General features: G+C 42.3%; 2 protein-coding genes across 14 annotated transcripts in view; one reads left to right on the plus strand and one right to left on the minus strand.

Moving 5' to 3' along the window:
• The window catches only part of SCGN (secretagogin, EF-hand calcium binding protein), a 52,493-nt gene extending 43,430 nt beyond the window's left edge, over positions 1-9,063 (minus strand). For 2 of the 4 annotated variants that reach the window (XM_027524091.1, XM_027524090.1), the window contains exons 1-2: positions 8,721-9,063; positions 7,799-7,869 (exon numbers count right to left, since the gene is read on the minus strand). In XM_027524091.1, coding sequence (XP_027379892.1) covers positions 7,799-7,869; positions 8,721-8,802 — 153 coding nt within the window. In that variant the 5' untranslated portion in view covers positions 8,803-9,063. The remainder of the gene's footprint in view (positions 1-7,798; positions 7,870-8,720) is intronic. The other 2 variants (XM_027524089.1, XM_027524088.1) reach the window with 2 other exon arrangements.
• The window catches only part of SLC17A1 (solute carrier family 17 member 1), a 237,188-nt gene that overhangs the window by 201,410 nt on the left and 23,346 nt on the right, over positions 1-12,432 (plus strand). The gene's annotated exons all lie outside the window — the stretch shown is intronic.

Here is a 12,432-nt window from a genome sequence, read left to right on the forward strand (position 1 = left end):
AATTTTATTTCCACTAGCCTAAGGACTCTGCAACCTCCAGCCCCTCCACCTCTGGCTTCAGGAATGCCTGCACAGCACACAGTTGCCCGAGACACTGGCAAGTCATTTGTTTCCTTTGCTCTGAGGACCATGCCTGTGCATGTGTGAGAAGGTGAGGCCCCAAACCAGATAGGAGGCAGGGGTGAGGTAAGAACAGCCAAGCTATGGGAGATGGCACCCATCTTCTCCCTCACTAATGGGAACACTGCTTCTAAAGTCAGCCAAAGCCCCAGAAGAGGACAGCCATGTCCCCAGCCTAGAGCAGACCCTAGTGTTTGAGTAGTTCCACCTCTCACCCCATGACTGAAAATAAGACACTTTAAGTTTCAGTACTGAGAGTATTTACTTTCAGTATTCAGAAAAGAGAGCAACTTTCCTCCTCTTTAAATCACTAAAGCAAGAAGCTTTCTGAAAAGGTGTGATGGGGGACACTCTCCAACCCCTTCTGATATCTATGTCAGAAGCTTTCTCTGTCCGTTTTCTTTAATAAAACTCTGCTATACAAAAGCTCTTGAGTGATCAAGCCTGGTCCCAAAGCTAAACCTTCTTTGGTGATCACAAATCTGACATTGTTCACTGTAAGCTATCATCTTGGGGGCTCATCCTGGATCTTCAGGACAAGGTAAGAACACTCAGAGCTCTAGCCTCTCTGCTTTCTCAGTATACACGTTTTCTGCTTTACTTGACTAACTCTTCTGTGTGCTTGTGTGAATGAATGACACTCTGTGTGAATCAAGTGATGAGCCCTGCTCTGTGGTTTTGCAGTGTCTTGTAATGACTAAAGGCAGCCCCAAAAAGGGGAGCCTTGTTGGGGGTTTATACCGACCTGCCAATGCCAAGAGACACCCAAGGTCCTGCGAGGGGAGCGACCAAAAATGGGCGAAGCGTGTGGACTGAACTTTCCTTTCTTGGTCAGCTTTTCCTGGTCTCTTTGGCCATTTCATAATTGCGTGGGAAATGTGGCCCACGGAAGAAGGGAATGCCAAACCACTTCAGTATTCTTGCCTTGAGAACCCCATGAACGGTATGAAAAGGCAAAATGATAGGATACTGAAAGAGAAACTCCCCAGGTCAGTAGGTACCCAATATGCTACTGGAGATCAGTGGAGAAATAACTCCAGAAAGAATGAAGGGATGGAGCCAAAGCAAAAACAATACCCAGTTGTGGATGTGACTGGTGATAGAACCAAGGTCCAATGCTATAAAGAGCAATATTGCATAGGAACCTGGAATGTCAGGTCCATGAATCAAGGCAAATTGGAAGTGGTCAAACAGAAGATGGCAAGAGTGAATGTCAACATTCTAGGAATCGGCAAACTAAAATAGACTGGAATGGGTGAATTTGACTCAGATGACCATTATATCTACTACTATGGGCAGGAATCCCTTAGAAGAAATGGAGTAGCCATAATGGTCAACAAAAGTCCGAATGCAGTACTTGAATGCAATCTCAAAAATGACAGAATGATCTCTGTTCATTTACAAGGCAAACCATTCAATATTACAGTAATCCAAGTCTATGCCCCAACCAGTAACACTGAAGAATCTGAAGTTGAACGGTTCTATGAAGACCTACAAGGCCTTTTAGAACTAACACCCCAAAAAGATGTTCTTTTCATTATAGGGGGCTGGAATGCAAAAGTAGGAAGTCAAGAAACACCTGGAATAACAGGCAAATTTGGGCTTGGAATACAGAATGAAGCAGGGCAAAGACTAATAGAGTTTTGCCAAGAAAATGCACTGGTCATAGCAAACACCCTCTTCCAACAACACAAGAGAAGACTTTACACATGGACATCATCAGATGGTCAACACCAAAATCAGATTGATTATATTCTTTGCAGCCAAAAATGGAGAAGCTCTATACAGTCAACAAAAACAAGACTAGGAGCTGACTGTGGCTCAGATCATGAACTCCTTATTGCCAAATTCAGACTTAAATTGAAGAAGGTAGGGAAAACCACTAGACCATTCAGGTATGACCTAAATCAAATCCCTTATGATTATAAGTGGAAGTGAGAAATAGATTTAAGGGCCTAGATCTGATAGATAGAGTTCCTGATGAACTATGGACGGATGTTCTTGACCTTGTACAGGAGACAGGGATCAAGACCATCCCCATGGAAAAGAAATGCAAAAAAGAAAAATGGCTGTCTGAGGAGGCCTTACAAATACCTGTGAAAAGAAGAGAAGTAAAAAGCAAAGGAGAAAAAGAAAGATATAAGCATCTGAATGCAGAGTTCCAAAGAATAGCAAGAAGACATAAGAAAGCCTTCGTCAGCAACCAATGCAAAGAAATAGAGGAAAATAATAGAATGGGAAAGACTAGAGATCTCTTCAAGAAAATTAGAGATACCAAGGGAACATTTCATGCAAAGATGGGCTCGAAAAAGGACAGAAGTGGTATGGACCTAACAGAAGCAGTAGATATTAAGAAGAGGTGGCAGGAATACACAGAAGAACTGTACAAAAAAGATCTTCACAACCAAGATAATCATGATGGTGTGATCACTCACCTAGAGCCAGACATCCTGGAATGTGAAGTCAAGTGGGCCTTAGAAAGCATCACTACGAACAAAGCTAGTGGAGGTGATGGAATTCCAGTGGAGCTATTTCAAATCCTGAAAGATGATGCTGTGAAAGCGCTGCACTCAATATGCCAGCAAATTTGGAAAACTCAGCAGTGGCCACAGGACTGGAAAAGGTCAGTTTTCATTCCAATCCCAAAGAAGGGCAATGCCAAAGAATGCTCAAACTACCGCACAATTGCACTCATCTCACATGCTAGTAAAATAATGCTCAAAATTCTCCAAGCCAGGCTTCAGCAATACGTGAACCGTGAACTTCCAGATGTTCAAGCTGGTTTTAGAAAAGGCAGAGGACCCAGAGATCAAATTGCCAACATCCACTGGGTCATCAAAAAAGCAAGAGAGTTCCAGAAAAACATCTATTTCTGCTTTATTAACTATGCCAAAGCCTTTTACTGTGTGGATCACAATTAGCTGTGGAAAATTCTTCAAGAGATGGGAATACCAGACCACCTGACCTGCCTCTTGAGAAATCTGTATGCAGGTCAGGAAGCAACAGTTAGAACTGGACATGGAACAACAGACTGGTTCCAAATAGAAACAGGAGTACGTCAAGGCTGTATATTGTCACCCTGCTTATTTAACTTCTATGCAGAGTACATCATGAGAAATGCTGGACTGGAAGAAGCACAAGCTGGAATCAAGATTGCCAGGAGAAATATCAATAACCTCAGATATGCAGATGACACCACCCTTATGGCAGAAAGTGAAGAGGAACTCAAAAGCCTCTTGATGAAAGTGACAGAGGAGAGTGAAAAAGTTGGCTTAAAGCTCAACATTCAGAAAACTAAGATCCTGGCAACTGGTCCTATCACTTCATGGGAAATAGATGGGGATTGCATGGGGCTGCAGATGGTGATTGCAGCCAGGAAATTAAAAGACACTCCTTGGAAGGAAAGTTATGACCAGCCTAGATAGCATATTAAAAAACAGAGACATTACTTTGCCAACAAAGATCCGTCTAGTCAAGGCTATGGTTTTTCCAGTGATCATGTGTGGATGTGAGAGTTGGACTGTGAAGAAAGCTGAGGGCTGAAGAATTGATGCTTTTGAACTGTGGTGTTGGAGAAGACTCTCGAGAGTCCCTTGGACTGCAAGGAGGTCCAACCAGTCCATCCTAAAGGAGGTCAGTCCTGGGTGTTCATTGGAAGGACTGATGCTGAAGCTGAAACTCCAATACTTTGACCACCTCATGAGAAGAGTTGACTCATTGGAAAAGACCCTGATGCTGGGAAGGATTGGGGGCAGGAGGAGAAGGGGACGACAGAGGATGAGATGGCTGGCTGGCATCACCGACTCGATAAACATGAGTTTGAGTGAACTCTGGGAGTTGGTGATGGACAGGGAGGCCTGGCGTGCTGCGATTCATGGCATCACAAAGAGTCGGACACTACTGAGCAACTGAACTGAACTGTTATTACTGTGGAAAGGAGGGACATCTCAAGCGGGATTGCCCTCAGGCATCTAATCCACCCCCAGCTCCTGGTCTGCAAAGGACCAGACTGGAGAAGGGATTGCCCTCCAAGGTGTAGGCCCCAGGTATTAACAACTGCGGAGGGCCCATCAGTCTATTTCTTTTGGACACTGGGGCAGCTTTTTCTGTGCTCACTGAAGCCCCTAGCCCACTTTCCTCCTGATCCACTACCGAAATGGGGCTGTCTGGATAAGCCAAACATTATTATGTCAGTCATCCTTTAAGCGGCAACTGGGACTGTGCTGTTTTCTCACGGGTTTCTGTTCATACTCGAGTCTCCCTCACTCCTTCTGGGGAGGGATATACTGAGCAAGGTCCAGGCCTCTGTTTTCATGAATATGGAGCCTGCTCTTTCTCTCCCATTAATTGAACAAAATGTTAATCCTAGAGTGTGGTCTGATGGAAAAACCATGGGTCGAGCACAGAATGCTGTTCCTGTCATTATCAAGCTCAATGACCCTCACCTATTCTCACATCAAAAGCAGTATTCACTAAAGCCCAAGGTTAATGAATGGGCAAAACCTTACTGTACTGACTTCTCATGATATAAGTGGGATCTTAAACTCTAAAGTTCAGAGTGACAATGGCTCTGCCTTTAAAGCTGCTGTAACTCAAGGGGTGTCAAAAGCTCTAGAAGTAGAATATCACACTGTTCCTGGAGACTCCAATCTTGAGAAAAAGTTTGAAAAAGCTAATGACATTATTAAAAGACATCCGTGTAAGCTAAGTCAGGAAACACAAGACAGTTGGCTTAAAGTTTTAGCCATGGCTTTAATGAGGGCTTGAACTGCCCCTAAGAAGAAGGGACTGTCTCTATGACAGACTGTTTTTGTGCACATATATTGTCATAGATCCTGAAGCTTAAAATTAACTATGTGACTCAGCTTTTAGCTTTTCAACAGACATTATTGGGAGGTTAACTCCTGACCCAGCCTTTGAGTCAAACAAGCTGCTGTTTGAGCCAGGAAACGAGATGGGCCTGAGAGTCTATGTGGGCTTGCTTCTGCTGACTCCAAAAGTCCTGAGTCTGCCGTTTAACCCTTAAGACAGTGCCTTCCTGTCCTGGGCTCATTCCTTTGAAGCATTCCACAATCAGCATAATTGCTGGGTCTGCGGAGCACTCCCCTCCTCAATTGAAGACTTCCCATGGTGGGTTTCTCCGCTTCGAGGAAAGGACTTTCTTCAACTCTGTGATGACATCTAACAATTCTAAGATGGACTGGTGTGACATATTGTACCTTAACTATGGACAAAACGTGACTTTTTATTTTGTTTAGGTTTTAACTTGGTTTAACGGCTATTTTGCCTTACATCTGTAACTGTAAAACTGAGTTTGTTTTTAACCATCTGAAAGCTTTTAAGTTACAAATGGTTGTCTAAGCTCCTGTGAGTGCCATAACCTCCTCCAACTATTACTTGGGGCCCCTCGATCAAAGACCCTCAATATGAGGATTAGGAGAAAATGTTGCCTCAACATTTTAGGGACCACACCCCTCAACCGCAGGAAGAAGTTATGGAACAGAAATACCCCTTTCCCGTGGCAACATATTTCTCCTAAAAGAAAAAGGGGGAATGAGAGAGTCAATTCCTAGGCAGATTGATAAGAAGCCAGGGGTCCCCGAGGAGGAGAAAGGGGTCTGGGGCTCTTAAAGTGGAGATAGGGGTCTGGAATTCTCAAGAAGGAGAAAAGGACAAAAGTTCTTCTCTACATTTCTTTGTCTTAGTCAGTATAACAATGGATCTTGCTCGAGGACTTGTTTCTCCTTAACAAGAACCTTCTGACTAATCCTGTCATGTTAAAAGGTTTATTATGGGAGTGGGTCTGATAAGATCTTTCTATTGTTAATTCTAATCTTGTTAATTTAAGATGTGTGTTGTGTGAGTGGGTCTGAAAAAAGTATATAAGGCCTTGATAAGACTAGCTGGCTGGGGAGCATTACCCCTTCTGATGTCTATGTCAGAAGCTTTCTCTGTCCCTTTGTTTACTTTGATAAAACTCTGCTACACACACACACACACACACAAGGTGTGACTTGTTTTCTCCAAGTCTCTGGGTTTCTTTTTTTTTTTTTCACCATCCAGTTTATTCTAAGACTTTGAATGGTTTTGCCTTCATCTTTTTGTTTTCCTCAAATACTCCTGTCATGTTTGACAAAATGGTATCAGACTCGTGGGTTCTGGAATGCCACGAACCTTTGCATTTATAGTAGTATGTATAGTCGCTCAGTTGTGTCCAACTCTTCCAACCATGGACCGCAGCCTGCCAGGCTCCTCTGCCTATGGGATTTTCCAGGCAAGAATAGTGGAGTGGGTTGCCATTGCCTTCTCCAGGGGATCTTCCCAGACCAGGGATTGAAACTGGGTGTCCTGCCTTGCAGGCAGATTCTTTACCATCTGAGCTAGCAGAAAGTGGGAGCAAAGCAGAAATGAGAGAGGCAGAGAAATAAGGGAAGGAAAGAGAAAAGAGAAAATTATATTGATAAAAGAAGGACAAAGTGACATGACAGTAAAGAGAGAAGAAAAAAGAGGGCGAGAAAGGCACCATGAGAGCTTGAGAAACGACTGAAGATAGAAGGATAAATAAAGAGACAGAGACCAATGGAGAGACATGTGAGAAATAAAGACCAGAGAAGTGAGAGAGATGAGAGACAGAAATCACAGAAAGGCAAGAGATGATGGAAGATGATAGCTATGAAACACAAAATAAGAAACAGAAATGGACAGAAAAATGAGAGAACCTGAGATGAAGGACTGAAAATGAGACAGCATAAGAGCTCTGTGTGTCTGTTGGAGGCAGATGGCAGCCTTGTTTATTTTGAGCTGACTGCCCTCCCTCCAACTCAGAAACGCCATCTCCAAGCTGCTTGTTCCCCTCACTGGGCTCCGACATGAAAGTGTCATGCACTCCAGTACTCTTCCATGTAAACAATTATATCTGAAGATAAGCTATTACCACAATTCATTTTAAATGCTACTGTTTCCAGAGCTACTCCCATTACCATGCATCCCCCGATGGAATCTTTATCAGGTTCCCCCAACCCCATGCTGGCACGTCTTTTTGTGTGTTTCTCCTCTGCTTTGGTAGAGGGCTCATCAAAAGTTAATCTGCCTCTCTCAAGGCCAGATTTACCATCAGGGAAGGATACAAATGCTGGATAGATTGGTTCACATTTATATTTGGGCTCTGAGTATGTTTATTATTTTCTGGTTTACCATTTCATAAGTTTGTAAACTTTTCTAACAATGAATAATGGAAAAAATTATTCTAAATGATTTATTTGTGGTTTGCTGTCCAAGTAATATCCAATGCACTTAAACACTCAGCACCTTAACACTCTCAACATCTTTTCCACCTTTTTGAACAAAGTGAGTTACCTTATCTCTAGATTTAAACCCATTAGCAGAGATATAACCAAGGAGACATTCAAAACAGACTTGTTTTAATTTACAGTTGAAATAGTGGATGACAGATGTCACAGTAAAAGTCAGTGGCCAGCACATCTAATGCTGCAGTTGAACCTCTTATAAAACCTACCTAAATCCCTCTATGTTGCTAGGAGAGGGAGAAAAATTGCATGCAAGGAAGAAAAGAGGTCAGATGGGATTAATACGTATTGTACAAATCAACATACGACTTGGATGCTTTTTGTAACTCACTGAGAGACAAATTAATGCTTAGTGGCACAAATATACTTACATCAACACCCAGTTTTGTCAACATGTGGTAAAAGAAAGCATCAAGCTCCTTCTCTTCTATGTAACCTTTTTCTAAATGCAAAAAGATGTACATAAATAATAGTCACTTACATATAATAACATGGCATTTAGTAATTAACATTTAATATCTAAATTTGTTTTCAATCTCAAATTTATAAAATCCCCATGGATTTATTTTTTACAACTTTAAGTGGCAACATCTACTCTAGAAGACATGGATTTGAATAGCAAATAACACAGTCAAGAGTAAATGCTTTGTGCTGGGGCTCATATAAATATTTGGGAAAGGAGAGCTATTCATGAATTTTAATCCACAAATAAACATGAGTTTTAGAATAAACTCTAACCCAAGGTTTTTGCAGTTTTCAAAAAGTTTAAGAGATGTAAGTGTTGAATGTTAGTTTTCAGGGTTAAAACACATGCTTTAGATATTTTCATGTTTATTAATGATGGCAAAGCAAATGTTAAGTTCTTTTCGAATAGATTTTTGGTGGAGTGGGGGTAGTGTCTTGTTGAAATTAGATTTTTTAAAAATTCACCCTCTAAGAGACAAGAGGTTACCCAGATAGTCACTGCATGAAAATGAGCAGATTGGAGTAAAAACAAGCCAGAACTGACTTCAGATACCCGGGTGTCAGTCCCCAAGCCTCTAATATATACAATGATATCTATATCACCACACACACACAGAGACTGGGAAAGAGTGGTGGGATTCAAGTCTCTCCTCCCACCCTGAACTTTCACAAGATAATCTAGATGTACAACTGCAGTATACCAAATGTCTGTTAGGTATATTGCATTAACCGCGCTGGAAGACAACTTCTCCTGCAGGGAAGATGTACGGGGAAGGAGGAACTCTAGGTCCTTTCATCAAGACTAAACAGTTGGCTTGTTTTACTCACCCTCCACGTCAAAGCGCTGCCAGACCTGCCAGAAGCCAGCGGCGTCCAAGCTCCCCTGAGTAGGTTCACGGGCGCTGTCCATGGTACTGACAACGAAGCGCGGGCACCGGCTGGAAAGGGACCCCTAGAGAACTTTGATCAAGACTCCTTTACTGTATCGTCTGACACCCTCGCTTGTTTCTTTCGCTCTCTGATTTGCTTTGAGCACCTGAGGGGCGGGCACGAGGGTAGCTGGCAGGGTGGCTGCTGGCGCCTTGGCGACACTGTGCAGTCGCCAAGCCCCCACCGCAGACACCGCTCAGGGAAACCAGCTGCTTAGAACCCGCCCTGTTCCTAGTGCGTTGCCCCGCCCCACGTGCTGTCTGTCCTGGGCAAATCCGCCCAGGAGCTCTTGTCTGCTGTAGCGCTATGGGGAAGTCAGGGAGAAAGCTGTTTCTGGCTGTCCATGGTTCACTCCCTTTAACTTGTGTGTCACACTCAGAGAAAGCATCCCCCTTAAGTTTCACTACCTTCCAAACGTGTGTCTCAAGGGGTTTTCTATAGAGAGCCCCCCATTTAAAGAGTTGGTGTTTGGACCTGATGATTTAGAAATGCAGTGTGGGGGTGAGGTGGAGAGAGGGGTGATAGTGATGGTGGTGATAGATTACCAGTAAGCAAGGAGACTGTCGAAAGGCAATTACTGAGGTCTGATTGTATAGGACATGCACATTGCAGAGATAAAATGCACTATAAAGACTTGGATCTAAATAAAGATTCTGCAAGGAACTGTGGTCTAAATAAGGATATTAGGATGTTGAGTGAAGTTCATACTATGCAGTGCTCTTCCAGGAAAAGATTTTCTAGGGGGAGACATGGTGGCCAACTGCAGAGTTCTGGGGTAGAAGTTTAGATGATTGTGTCTGGCTCCCCAGGGCCACACTGAGACCAAAGGACAAAAGCCATTTCAAGGAGCACAGAGATCTAATGATCAGAATTGTTCAAAACTTGACTGGATGCTTTGTGAAATAGTAAACTGAGTGACACTGCTGGCTTTGGGCCATAGGCTTAGAACTTTTTGTTGAGAAATCTTTAGACTGAGCCTGTGTAATAAAGTTAGAATAAATATAGATCTTTATGGCATTCTAACTCTGATATTAACATTCAGTTTTATTTTTTAAAAGCATGTGTGCATAAGCCACCTAAACTAGTATATTTTTTTTAAAAGAATATGACACTCCTGATCAGACAGTTCCAGGTTAGGACCCCAGCTCCAGCTCTTATTAGCTTTGTGACCTGCACCAAAGGATTTCATCTCTCTAAGCTTCGGTTTTCTCATCTATAAAATGAGGATTTAATAGCTTCAGAAGGTTTCTGTGAGAACTGCAGACACTTATTCAGTTCAGTCAGTTCAGCTGTTCAGTCATGTCCAACTCTTTGTGACCCCTTGGACTGCAGCATGCCAGGCTTCCCTGTCCATCATTCCAACTCCCCGAGCTTGCTCAGAGCTTGCCATCGAGTCAGTGATGCCATCCAACCATCTCATCCTCTGTTGTCCCCTTCTCCTCCTGCCTTCAATTTTTCCCAGCATCAGGGTCTTTTCCAAGGAGTCAGTTCTTTGCATCAGGTGGCCAAAGTATTGAAGTTTCAGCTTCAGCATCAGTCCTTCAAGTGAGTATTCAGGACTGATTTCCTTTAGGATTGACTGGTTTGATCTCCTTGCAGTCCAAGGGACTCTCAAGAGTCTTCTCTAGCACTACAGTTCAAAAGCATCAATTCTTTGGTGCTCAGCTTTCCTTATAGTCCAATTCTCACATCCATACATGACCATTGGAAAAAACAGCTTTGACCAAACAGACCTTTATCAGCAAAGTAATGTCCCTGCTTTTTAATATGCTGCCTAGGTTGGTCATAGCTTTTCTTCCAAGGAGCAAGCATCTTTTAATTTCATGGCTACAGTCACCATCTGCAGTGATTTGGGAGCCCAAAATAAAGTCTCTCACTGTTTCCATAGTTTCCCCATCTATTTGCCATAAAGTGATGGGACCAGATGCCACGATCTTAGTTTTTTGAATTTTGAATTTTAAGCCAACTTTTCACTCTCCTCTTTCACTTTTATCAAGAGGTTCTTTAGTTCTTCGCTCTCTGCCATAAGGGTGATGTTATCTGCATATCTGAGGTTATTGATATTCCTCCTGGCAATCTTGATTCCAGCTTGTGCTTCATCCAGCCTGGCATTTCACATGATGTACTCTGCATATAAGTTAAATAAATAGGTTGACAATATATAGCCTTGACATACTCCTTTCCCAGTTTGGATCCAGTCTGTTGTTCCATGTCCAGTTCTAACTGTTGCTTCTTGACCCGCATACAGATTTCTCAAGAGGCAAGTCATGTGGTCTGGTATTCCCATCTCTTTAAGATTTTTCCAGTTTGTTGTGATCCACACAGTCAAAGACTTTGGGGTAGTCAGTAAAGCAGAAGTAGATGTTTTTCTGGAACTCTCTTGCTTTTTTGATGATCCAGCAAATGCTGGCAATTTGATCTCTGGTTCTTCTGCCTTTTCTAAATCCAGCTTGAACATCTGGAAGTTCACGGTTCACATACCACTGCAGCCTGGCTTGGAGAATTTTGAGCATGAGTGCAATTGTATGGTAGTTTGAACATTCCTTGACATTGCCTTTCTTTAGGATTGGAATGAAAACTGATCTTTTCCATTCCTGTGGCCACTGCTGAGTTTTCCAAATTTGCTGGCATATTGAGTGCAGCACTTTCACAGCATCATCTTTTAGGATTTGAAATAGCGCAACTGGAAGACACTTAAAGAGACACTTATAGTCCATGGAATTCTCCAGGCCAGAATACTGGAGTAGGTAGCCTTTCCCTTCTCTAGAGGATCTTCCCAACCCAAGGATCAAACCCAGGTCTCCCACATTACAGGTGGATTCTTTAGCAGCTATGCCACCAGGGAAGCCCAGGAATACTGGAGTGGGTAGCCTACCCCTTCTCCTGCAGATCTTCCCAACCCAGTAATTGAACCAGGGTCTACTGCATTGCATGTGGATTCTTTACCAACCGAGCTATGAGGGAAGCCCTAACAATACACAATAAATTGTAATTGCTATGGTCTTATAGAGTACAAGGTGATATATATATATATATATATATATATATATATATATATATATATATATTTTTTTTTTTTCCTTAATGGCTCAGAAAAAATAAGGCATGTCTGAGAAACTGTTACAGCCAAGAGAAGTCTAAGAAGACATGATAATTAAATGTAGCATTGTATCCTGGGTAGGATCCTGGAATAGAAAAGGCATTAGGCAAAAAATAAGAAAATTTGAATAAATATGGATGTTAATAATAATGATAAATTATTTAGAAGCAAACAGGTCTGAGTTTAGGGCCAGTTTTGCCTCTTACTAGCTGTGATGTTAGTCAAATTACTCGAAAGAAGCCTCACTTTTCAACCTGCAGAATAGAGATAATAGTAGGACTTGTTTTGTATTACTGTCATAAAGTTTAAATTAAAAAATACATATGCACCTCTTAGTATGGAAAACAGAGTACACATTCAGCGTGGGTTAGATACTAAAATGATGACTCTTCCCTGCACACACATGTGGAAGATGGTGATGTAAACTTCAGGATTTTTGAGGAGTGTAGTTTAGGTTAAAGGAGGAAAAACAATATCATCACTCTTGGGGAAAGTGTTAGATACCAAAAT

This window comes from Bos indicus x Bos taurus, chromosome 23, assembly GCF_003369695.1.
Source record: "Bos indicus x Bos taurus breed Angus x Brahman F1 hybrid chromosome 23, Bos_hybrid_MaternalHap_v2.0, whole genome shotgun sequence".
NCBI classification, from domain to species: Eukaryota; Metazoa; Chordata; class Mammalia; order Artiodactyla; family Bovidae; genus Bos; species Bos indicus x Bos taurus.